The 14,655-nt window shown below is 40.1% G+C and overlaps 1 protein-coding gene across 1 annotated transcript in view; it reads left to right on the plus strand.

Annotated features, from left to right (window-relative positions):
- Positions 1–14,453, plus strand: part of SLC12A8 (solute carrier family 12 member 8) — a 203,176-nt gene extending 188,723 nt beyond the window's left edge. Inside the window, exons 10-13 of the mRNA XM_044669159.1 lie at positions 815–912; positions 4,101–4,218; positions 8,927–8,987; positions 14,291–14,453. Coding sequence (XP_044525094.1) covers positions 815–912; positions 4,101–4,218; positions 8,927–8,987; positions 14,291–14,453 — 440 coding nt within the window. The remainder of the gene's footprint in view (positions 1–814; positions 913–4,100; positions 4,219–8,926; positions 8,988–14,290) is intronic.
- The last annotated feature ends 202 nt before the right edge of the window (positions 14,454–14,655 follow it).

Here is a 14,655-nt window from a genome sequence, read left to right on the forward strand (position 1 = left end):
AACCCTTAACTTCTGTGTATTGACTTATAGGTGGAAGAGTGGTAAGGGTGGGCAATGGGGGTCAAGTGACTTGCCCAGGGTCACACAGCTGGGAAGTGTCTGAGGCTGGATTTGAACCTAGGACCTCCCGTCTCTAGGCCTGGCTCTCAATCCACTGTGCTACCCAGCTGCCCCTAAGATAAGCAGTTTTGGAGGAGCTGTTGATCTATATTGGAGGAGGGAATTTTCACCCTGGGAACTGCCCACACAGATGAACTCCTAGGTCTCTCTGTATCAAAAAAGTCACATTGCTAATTAGTGAGAGAGCTGGCACTAGAGCTTAAGTTGGCCATTCCAGGTATTTTCCCCACTATATTATAATATTCTTACATATCTTGCCAATGGTAAGAATGTAATTTTGTGACCTCATTCACGTAAAGGGACATTTCTTGCCTCAGTGAGGGAAAAAAGGACTTGTACCTCAGCATGCTTCCCCAGAGCACCTAAATCAGAATGGTATTGCTTTTGGAAAGAAATGCTGCAAGGCTTCTAGCATAGAGAACAAGCTACCCCGGGATGATGGAGTAATTTTTTTAACTAGAGATTCTAAAGTAACCTTATTTAACTCCTATCCCTAAGCCTTTGAAGGAATTTAAGAAGGCCTGGAAAAGGGAGAGGGACTTACCAATGCCATATTGTCCAGTGAGAAGGGAAGGTGGGGTTTGCAACTTGTATTGAAGCTGGAAGAAGGGTGGAGGAGCTCACTTGTAAAAATAGAAGAGGGCTTGGTAACAGAACACAATTGAACTCTGGGTTGGGTTTGTCCTCTCTCCAGATCCTTTCCCAAAGCTCAATTCCCAGGAACAGGATGTCGAGAGGAGACCAGTTTCCTTCTACACTCAATTGTGCAACCCGTGGGTCTCCCTGTTTGGGGTGAGTAACCGTACCTTGACCTCAGTTGGATCTGGGGTCCAGATCAGGATGTGAGGGTGGGTGGAGTTCCATGGGATGCAGACCTGGATGCAGGGCAGGGGAGCCCTGCATCTTCCCTCTCTCCTCATCATTCTTGTTATTATTAGATCCCAGAAATACAATTTTTCTGACTGTCAGATTCTAATTTAGATGAGCCTCAGCAGGGTCATATTGCATTTTTAATGATATGTCATTTTAATTGAGATTTTTACTTTCTAAATGATTATTTGTTCCCAGAAGCATACAGAATTCTTCTAAAATCTATAAGTTCCCCAGATTTAATTTGAATGGATAGATGGAGGTAATTCATGAAACCAACTTAGACAGTCAACATTTCTTGGTGAGGAGGGAGTAATTAGTTCAGGAAAGACAGTATTGTGTAATGTTTAGAGAGTCTACCTCAGAGTCACGGAGATCTAGGTTCAAATCCTGTCTCTGATATAACTCAAGAGTCGTGAAGAAGTCATTTAATCAATTAGTTCCAGGGAACTCCTTAAGATCCTAAATTCCAGCTAATCTATGTTACTTGACAGAGTTTCCATGCTGAGAACTCCTTACATTGATGAAACCGTATTCGAAGACCAAATTTCCATAAAAGCTATATTCAAGGTCCTTTTAGGGATCTCGAGTTGGGTCTGGCTTGGCTCAGTACGGTCTGGGAATTCAGGGTTGAAACTGGAATGAGACAATCACAGACTATAGAAGGTTTAAGGAAAGAGAGTTTGCTCAGTAGCAGACAGAGGAAAGTCCCTCAAAGATCCAGCTTAGATTCCATTGTATGCATCTCCCCTCACCTTCCATATTTGTCCCACCTTTTTCAGGTTGGCACATGGCCCGAAGGGTCTATTATTGACTTCCATGGAAGTGGGAAGTTCATTGAGACCAGAAAGCTCTGTGCTTGTGCATTGGACTTCTAGGTTTGGGGGAACCAAGCCACTATTTGAAAGATTTGAGCCTTCATCTTCCCTGTTTGGCATTCATAGCCTTACCTAATCTGTCTCTTTCCTCCTTTTCTAATCTTCTTACATCCTCCTCACCCCCACTCTGTGACACTGCTCTCCTTGAAAGTCCTGGACCGAGCACCCCATCTTCAGAGACTCTGGTCATGTTCAGGGGCTGTATAGACCTCATCCCTGGAATCCTTTCCTTCTTCGTCTCCATCAAATGACTTCCCTCAAGTCCCAGCTAAAATCTCACCTTCTCTAAGAAACCTTCCTCCATCTCCCTTAATTCGAGTGCCTTTCCTTTGCTGATTATTTCCAATTTCTACCGTTCACAGCCTTTTCATACAGTTATTTGCATGATGTCTTCTTCTCCATTAGATATGAGCTCCTTGTGGACAGGGGCCTTCTTTTGCCTTTTATTGTGTCCCCAACATAAAATGTTAGGCACTTAATAAAGGTTTATTGAAGGACTAATTAAGAATTTTTTTTAATAAATAAACTTTAATCTTACATCTTAGAATCAATGCTGTGTATTGGTTCCAGGGCAATGGGGGTTAAGTGACTTGCCCAGGGTCACACAGCTAGGAAATGTCTGAGACCAAGTTTGAACTCAGGTCCTTTTGTCTCTAGACCTGGCTGTCAATCCACTGAGCCACCCAGCTGCTTCCTGTCTAGTTAAGTATTGAGCATAGTTTCATTAGGGAAAAACTAACCTTTGTGATAGTGAGTTTCTAGTTCATTTAGGTCATGCATAATGCTTTTCTGTCTGCACAAAAGGGCTTATGCTATAAGTTTCAAGCAGATTAATAGTCATAATAGCAATAGAAATAATATCTAATATTTATATAATACCATTTAAAATTTATATGATACTTTATATTTATCTAATCTAGTTTATCCAATTGATTATCTCATATTTTAATATAATCTGGTTTATATAATTTTCTTATTTTTAAAATTAATATTTTACATAATCTATTTTTATTTATATAATTATATTATAATACATTTATTATTAAATCCAACTCAAGAGCGAGTCAAGACATCCCCCATGCCTTCAGTGGTCTCCTTGGAATGAAGGAGGAGCATAAGCCCCGGCACTGGCATTTTACTTTCTCAGGGTGCCAGGACACTCTCGAAGACTTTAAGTTATTCAGCCGCTATAAATGGCATTGAAAGAGGGTGTTTATTCATGTTGTGAAGATCAAATGAGAGAACATATGTAAAGCACTTCAAAAACTTTAAATCACTATTATTATTAACATTATTATTGTATTTACATAACATTATATACTGCATATTATATTTTTTCTATAATGATTATTATGATATTTATTATTTATATAATATTATTTATTATTATATTTATTTCTGGCACCTCCTCAGTTCATCATTCCTAACCACTGCTCTAAGGAACACTAAGAAAGTAAGAGAGCTATCACTTCTGGCTGAGCATGGTCCAATAAGGCTTCATAGAGAAGAGAAGAATGAGGGAGGGATCTGGAGTCAGAGGATGTGGGTTCAAATCCCATCTCAAGATGCTTACTACTTTATGGGATCTTGGGCAAGTGACTTAATTTCACTGGGCTTCAGTTGTCTCCTTTTTTATTTATAAAATAAAATTTATAAAATAAAATAAAAAGTTGTCTTTGTTAAAAAAAATGGTAGTCCATGAATTGGGCTATTGTTAGAGATGGATAACATGTCTACAGGAAGGAAGTGGAGAGTCACTTTGAGAAGTGATTCAGTGAATTTCATATAATAGATATTTAATAAATATTTGTTTAGTTATTGTTGGCTGACTTGAGTTGAAATTATTGGCCTAAATGAGGAATTTGCATTAAGAAGATATTTGAGATACATAAGCTTTTGCCTTTACCTGCCCTATCCATAGAGTTTGGAGAATGGGCCATTAAGATATCAGGACTGAGGGGGCAGCTGGGTAGCTCAGTGGACTGAGAGTCAGGCCTAGAGACAGGAGGTCCTAGGTTCAAACCCGGCCTCAGACACTTCCCAGCTGTGTGACCCTGGGCAAGTCACTTGACCCCCATTGCCTGCCCTTACCAATCTTCCACCTATGAGACAATACACCAAAGTACAAGGGTTTAAAAAAAAAAAAAGATATCAGGACTGAGGCTTCCTTGTCATATAGGAAGGAGACCGTTGGATTATCTGTTCACACTACCATGCATTGCTCACCAACAGGCCATCGGGTCCCTTACCATCATGTTTGTGATTCAGTGGATCTATACATTGGTTGACATAGGGGTTGCTGTTGTCCTCTATTTCTACATTGGCCAAGTAAGCCCCGGCCTTCATCCTGGTAAGTCTGGGTACCCTTCTGACCCTATTTCTCTTCTGCCAAGGGTTCTTAACCTAGAATTCATGAACTTGGCTTTTAAAAAGCATTTCTTTTAATTAATTCATTAATTTAATAATAAGTAAATAAATAATTCTTTTAATAACAAATAGATAATATATTTATACTATATATTTATGATATGATATAAATATATAAAACCAATATATTACTATATTCTATATTAATATAATAAATATGATAGTAAGTAATATAACATAATAAAAATAAAATAAAAGTGTTTCCATCTATTTGATTTCTTTTTCAATCCTGTATGTTTTATGTATTTAAATTTTAATTTAAAATTTTAATAAATAAATAAAAATTTGAAAAATTTAAAAATATTATTCTGCTAATAGGGGGCATTGACAGAAAAGGTTAAGAACTTCTGCTTTACCTTAGACATCCTTCATTAGAAAGGATTTGTACATCATCAGGCCATAAAATCTGCAAGAATAAGAACAGAGGCAGCCAGATGGCTCAATGGATGGAGTGCCAGGCTTGGAGTGAGGAGTTCCTGGGTTCAAATCTGGCCTTCTTAAGACCCTTCTTAGCTGTGTGACCTTGGGAAAGTCACTGCCTACCCCTTGCTGCTTTTCTGTCTTAGAATCAATATTAAGACAGAAGATAAGGATTTAAAAAAAAAAAAGAATAGGAGCAATACTAGGAAAAAAAAGCAAGAAGGTTGCTTAAAAAGCATCCTTGTCTGCAGGAAGTAAGAGCTCCAGGGAGGAATGTGAGCAAAGTAATAGGCAGCCACAAGAAAAAAGCTCTTTTCTGAATAGTGCGTTGTCTCCCTGCATTCTGGCACCTTTTACGGGCTTTCTGAGGAGGCAGGAACCAGCCTGATTTCTTGTCTACCTTGGGGTTTGCCAGTCAAAATAAATGTTAGTTCTGCTTTAGGAAGAATGGGGTGTGAAGAAACAGTAAGGGAATGTGAAGAGTAGATTGGTTCCTGCAAGCGTCCAACAGCTCAGATTTCAGTTTGCAGTCTTTGATATATATATGTCATCTGATTTTATGCCAAAAATAAGAATGTTCTTCAACTTCAAATGGCCCCTTTCACCTGTCTCCAGGTGGCTGAGTCAGCAGGGCCCACCTGAGGCCATGCAGGAAGTCCTCTGACATTTGTGGCTGAGCATGCTTACCTCTAGAAACAAATTGGGATCTAGAAACTCCAATTTCCAGGTAACAGCTTAAATTTGGACAAAATACTGCCTTCCTGGATTCCCTATAAAAAACAGCTTCCTTAGGGTTAGCAGTTTCCTTTTGCATCCAAACTCTCTGACTGGCAACTGACTTGCTTAGTCTGCTATAGACTACTTGAAGGAGTTAGAAGATGTTAACTTATTATATATTAAGGGCACTGTGGCGGCTCACTGGATAGAGTGCTGAACCAAGATGAGTCAAGACTCATCTTCATGAGTTCAAATCCAGCCTCAGACTCTCACAAGCTGTGCTACCCTGGGCAAATCACTTAACCCTGTTTGCCTCAGTTTCCTTATCTCTAAAATGAGGATTATTTTTGCCAATATCTTTGCCATCTTTTGCCATTATCTTTGCCAATAAATGCCCAAATGGGGACACGAAGAGTCAGATCTGACTGAAAAACTCCTGAACGCTGAAACTTATTGTATATCTTGGGAGCACCCAAAGGGGCATAAAGACAGAAATAACACCACTCTCTTGGAGATCCCTTGAAGAGAACATATCTATCTATCTGGAGACATTCTCAAATCCTGGCAATGGGAGTGGTAAGTCTCTTCCTCATCACACAGAGGGCACATCTTGTCACCAACCACCTGAACCTGTCCTGAATTGAGTTTCACTAGTATTTTCTATGATGAGCTCCTCTTGACCCCAAGCTGAATTCTCAAAGTACTCACCCATCGCTGCTGCTGAAAGATTGTTATTAAAAAAAAAAAAGATATCATGTAGGATATTTTCAACTCAGAGAAGTATCAGGACTTCCTCTGGGACCTCGGCCTGGCAGTTATGGACCTGAGGAGAGGATGTGCCAGCCAGTAGGTATTTAGCACTTTCCAGAACTGATAGAGGACTCCTCTCATTCTTTTTCACTAACCTGTAGGCTTGAGGTCTGGAGGGATTCTGGGAATAGGGATTTTCGAACACAATGCAAGGCACACTTTTTGAATTATTTTTGCAGCAATATTACTGATTTTAGATTCAGTTGGTTGATCTGATCCTGTCTCATCTAGAACTTCTCTCCTCCCTGAGACAAGCAGCAAGGGTGTATGTAGTCTTTGATCACAGGATCAGTATTATCTTACCCCAAAGACTAATTGACCCATTAAAAGAACCTGCTAACTCGCCCTTGTTAGCACGATACCTAAGGAAACCTCCCGAAGAAAGATATCAAGGAGGCCCTTTTCAACAAAACAGGGATTCCAAAATTCAAAATGAAGTTAATGGGGCCAAATACTAGGTCTTTTGGCACATAATTATGATAATTCATGATTTTTAAAAATCAACTAGTGAAGATGTTAGTTGTTAAATAATAAAATAAAGTCTCCTTGACTCAGAGAGCTTGTGGGGGGAAGCTAATGAGAAGTGATGAGCAGTCTTATTATAGAGTACTTTTTAGTGGACATAAACTTTTAATTATAAACAATAATTCAGTGTTTATAATTTAAAAAAAGGCATTTTACCTAGAGAGAACCTTCCTTTGCATACAGAGTGGTTTGTAATTAGCATAACAATTATTAATATGTTGGTATTGCTTCTAATGTTCTAAGAAGTTTTTTTCTCAATTACCTTATTTTTTTATTTCCATCTTAGAATCACTACTGTGTATTGATTGGTTCCATGGCTGAAGAGTAGTAAGAACTAGGCAATGGGAGTTAAGTGACTTGTCCAGGGTCACATAGCTAGGAAGTATCTGAGGCCAGATTTGAACCTAGGACCTCCTGTCTCTAGGCCTGACTCTCAATCCACTGAGCCGCCCCCTCTCTCAATTTATTTATTTATTTTTAAAATAAACCATCTTGGAGTCAATACTATATATTGGCTCCAAGGCAGAAGAGTGGTAAGGGCTGGCAATGGGGGTTAAGTGACTTGCCCAGGGTCACAGAGCTAGGAAGTGTCTGAGGCCAGATTTGAACTTAGGACCTCCTGTCTCTAGGCCTGGCTCTCAGTCCACTGAGCCACCCAACTGCTCCCTCTCAATTACTTTATTTTATTTTTATTTTTATTTTTATTTTTTAAACCCTTACCTTCGGTCTTAGAGTCAATACTGTGTATTGGCTCCAAGGCAGAAGAGTGGTAAGGGCTAGGCAATAGGGGTTAAGTGACTTGCCCAGGGTCACACAACTAGGAAGTGTCTGAAGCCAGATTTGAACCTAGGACCTCCCATCTTGGACTGGCTCTCAATCCACCCACCCAGCTGCCCCCCCTTTTTTATTTTTATTTTTATTTTTTCTCAATTACTTTAAATGCCCTGTTCCATCCCATTTCTCCCCTCAGCAATCTTTATGTTTATTAGTAATCACTTAGAGAACCCTATCTTTTTAAAGGTAGTTCAAAGATTAACTTTAGCCCAGGTGCCTTTAAAAGGATGAAGATTTGGCGAAGTCATAATAAATAAAAGTTTATTGTATCTTAAATTTATCTAACAGTTTTATTCCAAAGACCTTAACACACAAAGATCTTTATAGTCATGTATGTTACTGCGAAATTCTGAAATCAATTAATTTCCACTTTAAGCAAAACTACTTCATAAGCATCAAAAATGATACCAGTAAAAGAGATATTGTAATATATTTTAAAGGGTCAACATGACACAAATAGTTATCATAAGTTGAGCTTGGCCAGCTAGCTTTCTGAATGCGAAGTCAGCAACTACTAACTTCCTCACCAGATATTGGGCATTAGTTGGATAATGTCAAGAACATCCAAATAATTCATGCTAATGTCAGCCACACTTCAGACTCCAGCTTTAGCGTGAGAATGAATGAATGAATGAATGAAGACAGTTATAATCCAGGCACTGAGAATGCAAGCACAAAAGTGAGGTAGTACCTGCCTGTGATGGCCAGGGGAAAAAATTATAGTCTGGAGAGCCTTGAAGATGGTGATTTGATCCATAGAGAAGAAGGTTGATCTCCTCTTTCTAGAAGGGGAGATTTTATTATTATGCCCATAGTAGAAGGTAGAAAGCACAGGTAACAGTGTAGAGGGAAAGAAATGGTGTAATGTGGGCACAAATTCCACCATAATAACCTCCAAATTTGTAAAGAATTTCTAAAAACTGTCAATTGTACATTCCTTAGTTTCTTGCTTCTCTCCCTACTACACATTCTTCGTTTTCATAAACCTTTAAAGGTACCATGGGTGCACATGCACACAGACACACACTCATTCCTTTTTGTGTTCAAAATATAATTGTATGATACACTTTCCTTGACTTCTGAGTTATTGAGCTATTGAGTTAAAGTTTACAGGAAAATTTACAACAATTTCTTAACATTTACTAAATCCTGTCATCTGCTTGTAACACATAGTAGGTGCTTAATGAATGTCAGCTGACCAAATTGTAACAGAGATTATTAAAGTGATGTGGATTGTTTTGACAAGTTGGGTAGTTAAGAACCAGGGAGAATTTTTGTCAAAACTATGCTTGAATCTGTCTCTGTCTGTCTGTCTGACTCCGCAGGAGCTGCTGCCAATCATAGCCTTTTCAGATGCATAAAGTCCCTTCTGATACCTTCGTTCAGGTTGGTGTCAAATTTTAGTATTTCTCCATGGGTAGATGACATTCTTGGGCTCTGGGATGTGGTGAAACTGCCCTAAACCAAGCTTGGCTTGGAGGTGTATCAGGAAAAGTGAGTTTGACCTTTGTAAGCCTATTGAGGGATTCAAGTTCTTTTTCTCACTTTGTTTCCTTCTGTCTTCTTTCTTCCATTTTTTGTTTTGCTCTGTTTTGTTTTTGCCTTGGCAAACCCAGTGCACTACAGTGGTTCCCAGTCCAAGAACAGGGGTAGAGCTGCCAATGACTCTCTCCTCAATGGCTGCCATCTTGAGACTCAGAATGGTTGAAAAAAATAAACAAGCCAACAAACAAAACCTTATAGAACCCCTTCCCCCCTCCTCCTGCTTCCCCCTGCTCTTGGTCGCTCACCACGTTGATGCTAGACTTCATGTGGACGCGGGATTTTCTTTAGCGCTCCTGCAGCTCAGAACCCTGAGTCTCTATTGATCCACTAAGCCTCAGCAGGGACTACAAACATGTGCCACTACACCCACCTGCCTTCATTTCATAAATGAGGAAACCAAGACCTAGAGACACAAAGAGGCTAGCCTGTGGTCACATAGTTCTTATCAATCATCAAGAAAAAAGCTTTCCTGAAGCATCTCTGTACATATGTGGCAGAGGGGAGGATTTTAACCAACATTTATTTTGTAAAACTCCATTTATTTATTTATTTGTTTGTTTGTTTGTTTATTTATTTATTTGCTTATTCATTCATTTATTTGTTTGTTTATTTATTTATTTGAGAGTATTTTTCTGTGGTTACATGATTCATATTCTTTCCCTCCCCTCCACCCTCCCTACCCTTGGAGCCAACAAGCAATTCCACTGTTAACCAGCGTTTATTGAACTCTATCCAGTTGCATGTGGTTCTGTGTTGACTGATTTATTGAGAGTGACTCAGAGAAAGACTCTGCCCTCTGAATATTTATAGTCTAAAATATACTAAAATGGGTCAATAAATAGAAAGCCAGGCCTAGAGATGGGAGGTCCTGCGTTCAAATCTGGCTCCAGATACTTCCCAGCTGTGTGACCCTAGGCAAGTCACTTAACCCCCTTTGCCTAGCCATGTCTGCTCTTCTGCTTTGGAACTGATACTTCCTTAGTATCCATCCTAAGACAGAAGACAAGGGTTTTAAAAAATGAAATCAAATAAAATACACTAACATGGACACACTTGGACAGCCAATCAACCAATCACTAAGTATTTAGTACGTACTTATTATGTTTCAGGCACTGCTCTAAGTTCTGGAGATAGAAAGCAAACCCAAGAAACATATCCAGCCCTCGAGGAACTTACAGTCTGATTGTAAAGATTCTTAACCTAGAGTTTGTGAATTAAAAAAAATATATATTTTGATACCCATATCTAAATACAATTGATTTCCTTTGTATTTTATTATTCTATGTATTTTATTTTATACACTTTAAGAACATTATTCTGAGCAAAAGCCAAGAGGCTTCACCCTATTGTCCTAATGCCTATGACAAAGAAAAGGTTAAGATTCGATTGTCTAATGGGACCGGAAATCTAGTCAGCACAAACAAAGCAGGAGACCAAAATTAAGAGAGAGGTCTTGGTGTCCTCAGGTCCACGGTAATTGTCCAAGGTACACTAGGGATGGTAGGCAGGCAGCAAGTGCAGAACTGAAATCCCTCATTATCCACGGAGGGTCCATTGCCAGATTAGGCTGGACAAGGAGAAGGAGCCAGCATTTTTCTGGTCCATTTGGGAAGACTCATGGAGAGGTGAGCTTTCAGGCATCTTCTGTGATCTTTTCATCCTTCCTTACTCCCCAAAGAGAAAGTTTCCACAGGCTCCCTTCTGTAATACTCCAACTAATGATTCCTTCTCCCTTTCCTTGATACCGGTGGGAAGCCACGGTTACAGGCACTGGCACATCTGAGCAGAGCCTGACCAGTTGTTTTAACCAGTTGGATCCAACTGCCCAATCCTATATCTTGGAAGCTGAGATAGTAAAGAGAAAAGAAGAGGGATTGGGGTTGTTGCAGAGGGAGGAATAGAACTGGAGATGCAGATAAAAGAGGGACAGATGTGTGACAATAAATCACTATTATTTTGTCTGGGAGAAGAGGAGAATGGAGTCTCTTCCTATCTGAAATACAACGTTAGGGTCCTCAGAACATGAAAAACCAACATAAAAAGACTTCCACCCACTCTCTTCCAAATCTTAGCTAGTTCTGGGGGAAATAACCCTGGATGCACTAGAGGTGCATTGTGGGTAGATGATATCTATAAGTTCCAAAGCCAGAGATGAGGGAGGAGGAGTGGGGAGAGCCTCTGACTTTATCTGATTTCCTGGGATCATTTTTAGTCACTTGTAGTTTTGAAACTCATGCTTAACTGCTTTCAGTTTCATCTAGGTTTTGTATCTAACATCTCCCTCATAATAACCCAGAATGGCATAATTTGATGGGATGATATTGTTCTTAGAAATGACTACTTTTGTTGTTTAGTTTTTTCCTTCATATCTGACTCTCTGTGACCCCATTTGGGGCTTTCCTGGCAAGGATACTGTAATGGTTTGTCACTCCTTCTCCAGCTTATTTTACAGATGAAGAAATCGAGGCAAATACAATTAAATGAGTTGCCCAGGGTCACACAGCTAGTAAATGTAGGAGGCTAGATTAGAACTCAGATCTTCTTACTTATGGTCAACAGAGGACTCAGGTACAAGGTACAAGGGACCTTCCATTCCAGCTATGTACTAAAATAGTGACCCTAGCCGTGCTCACACCAATTTCCTGGCTTTTCCGCAACTGCCCTGGAATTGCTTTTTTGGGTGTGTATGCAGGAAGATCAGAGGACCAAAAAGAGGATTGCTTATAAGTAGAAGCTGGTAGCTTTGATGTTCCCATATCTGTGTTCTCTCATTCAGTCTATGCTTTGGTGGCTTTCAAGCTTCCTTCAAGCCAAGCTCGGCTGCTCCATTTGGAGCGATTGACCCTCCCTCCCTTGGCTGCAGGAGGCTCCCAGGCTGGACGCCACTTGTCTCTAAGAACCCTTTAGTTCTCTTCAGGAGCTTGCAGTGAGGATCATAATCTTTTTTTTTTCTTTTTTTTGAAACACTTTTAAAGGGAGGTCAGCCTCTCTTGTGTTCTTAAGAGCTGTGCAGATGAGATTTCTTAAGGTTTTTTTTTTTTAAACTAGTGTATTATTTCTAGAAACTCAGCAGAATATGATGCTTTCCTGTTGGCCTGGAAAGTGTGTGCATGTGTGAGCGTGAGTGGATGACCTCTCTATACTGGCTGGTATGACCTTGGATACCAATTTGTAACTTTACTTGTGCTGACCCCATGCTTGTAAGAAGAGGTTTACTCATCCTCCAGATACCCCGAAACTTCAGTTTAGACATATTATCAATAGATGGCAATGGTGCCTCAGACACAGAAGGGAACTACTACAGAGGAATATCTGTTTGTCATTTGGTATTTTCTTTTCAAGTGCTATAGATCTAGAATCACAAATTTTCCATTTGGTTTTATCAAACATAAATATTTATTAGAACAGTATGCCTCAGTAACACTAACTAGAGAAGTGGAGAATTCTTATAGAACAAGTTTTGGAAGGAAGAAAGGAAACAAGGATTTACTAAACTCCTTTTAGAAGTGGTTCGATGGCTCAGTGGACAGAATGCTGGCTGGACCTGGAGTCAGCAAGACCCAGGTTCAAATCCGACCTCAGACATGTAGTAGCTGTGAGACCCCGGGCAAATCACTTAACTTTGTTTACCTTGATCCACTGGAGAAGGAAATGGCAAACCACTCCAGTGTCTTTGCCAGGAAAACTCCATGGGCATCACTGGTGTGTTATGGTCCACAGAGTCACAAAGAGTCAGATATGATGAACAATAACACATTGTCCCAGGCACTGTACTAAGAGCTTTATAGATATTCTCTCATTTGATTCTCAAACAACTCTGGTGGGTAGGTGCTATTATTCTTACCATTTTACAGTTGTGGAAACTGAGGCAGATTAAGTAACTAGTCTAGAGTCACACAGTTGGTACAGTCTTTGGCCAGATTTGAAGTTGGATCTTCTGGACTCCAAGCCTAGCACCAAATACTACCTTGAATGCCCAAGATACAATCTAATATCTTTCTAATTAATCTTGCCTTCTCAGTGTATCCTAACCCTAATCTATAGAGAAGTCTGGAAATTTTAACAAACCATCCTCTCTGAGACATTAGAACTTCTGAGTGTTTTTAAACAAAAGACTTCAGGGCATCTTGGTGTCAAAAAGGTCCCCTACCTTCTCCTTTTTTGGTTGATTTATTCTTTATATCAACAAGCAGTTATAAAATAGCTACCCACATAATGCCAAATCACACCTTCCATTGGTATAACCCACAGAGTACTTACTTCACCTTTGCTTTGATTCTCCGAAGGTGATCTCATTCGATTCCGACTCAGAAAGCAGAAGGAATGAGTGAGGAGTCAGACCTGTTCCCATTTTACAGCGGGGTAAATAATGGGCTCTGAGATGAAGTGTTTGGCCTGGGTGACAAGCTAGCACAACCAAAAAGAAGCAGAGCTGGGACAGCAGTCCTGGACTTCTGAATCTTGGTTCAGTGCCTATTCTCCCCACTGGACCACCCTGCTCCCTTTTCCATAAGGGACAGTATCTGTGACTGTTCCCTTGCATGCTAATCAAAGGGAAGACGTGCATTTTTCTGACTTGTGTGTGTGTACCTTGTTCTTCCTTTCTTCTGTGTGATGGAAAGACCTTTATCTGGATTCTCTCTAATCAAAAGGATGTAGTTTTCCCTCTTTTTTTCTCTCAAGTAAAAGGCAAATAGCTCTGCTCTTTGTTCTTTACTGCCAGGAGCTGCCAGATGGGTGGAAGCTGACTTCTCTGTACAATAGCCCTCCCTTTAATATTGTCCTAGAAATACCTGGAGATGACAGGCAGCCTTAGATATAGAGTTCCCAGATGTGATCTAAGAAACAACCCGAATTTCAGAACGGACCACAACATTTAAAATTTTTTATTTTTAATTTTTCTACAACAACATTTTACACAGGTATTTTTAGATGAGATTTTGTAGCTGACCTCTAGGATTTTGGGGGAACAGTGAGGTAAATGACTCCCCTGGCCATTATGGAAACTGCCCTCTCCCTTGGAGTTTTTGGCAAGGCCTCTCATTTTAGAAAAGAGGCTTTTAGGTGACTGGTTCTGGTCCCTGGGATATTTCTTTGTTATTTTCCCTGATTGACTGTGTGCTTCTGTGATTCTCTCACTGAAGGAGGCTCCAGTCCCCTCAGGAACAGATTATTTTGACACCATCCCTGGCCAAGGTTGACATGGAGATGACTCAGCTCACCAAGGAGAACGCGGACTTTGCCTCTCGGGACCGGTACCACCATTCCTCACTAGTAAGCAGGGAAGAGCTGATAAATCAGTTCTAGTTGCTGCCAGGGAAGGAAACCTTTATTTCCAGGAAGCTACCCTATGGGTGTAGTGGACCTACGCCCTAAAACTATGGTGGGACTGGCCCCATTCAATGTGAAAATGCATCCCAGCTTCCCCATTGATAAGAACACGGACAACTGGAGGAACAATGGGAGAAATCTGGATTCTGGAGAGTTGCTTGCCAAGGGAAGTCAATAG

This window comes from Gracilinanus agilis, chromosome 3 (assembly GCF_016433145.1).
Source record: "Gracilinanus agilis isolate LMUSP501 chromosome 3, AgileGrace, whole genome shotgun sequence".
Lineage (NCBI taxonomy): Eukaryota > Metazoa > Chordata > Mammalia > Didelphimorphia > Didelphidae > Gracilinanus > Gracilinanus agilis.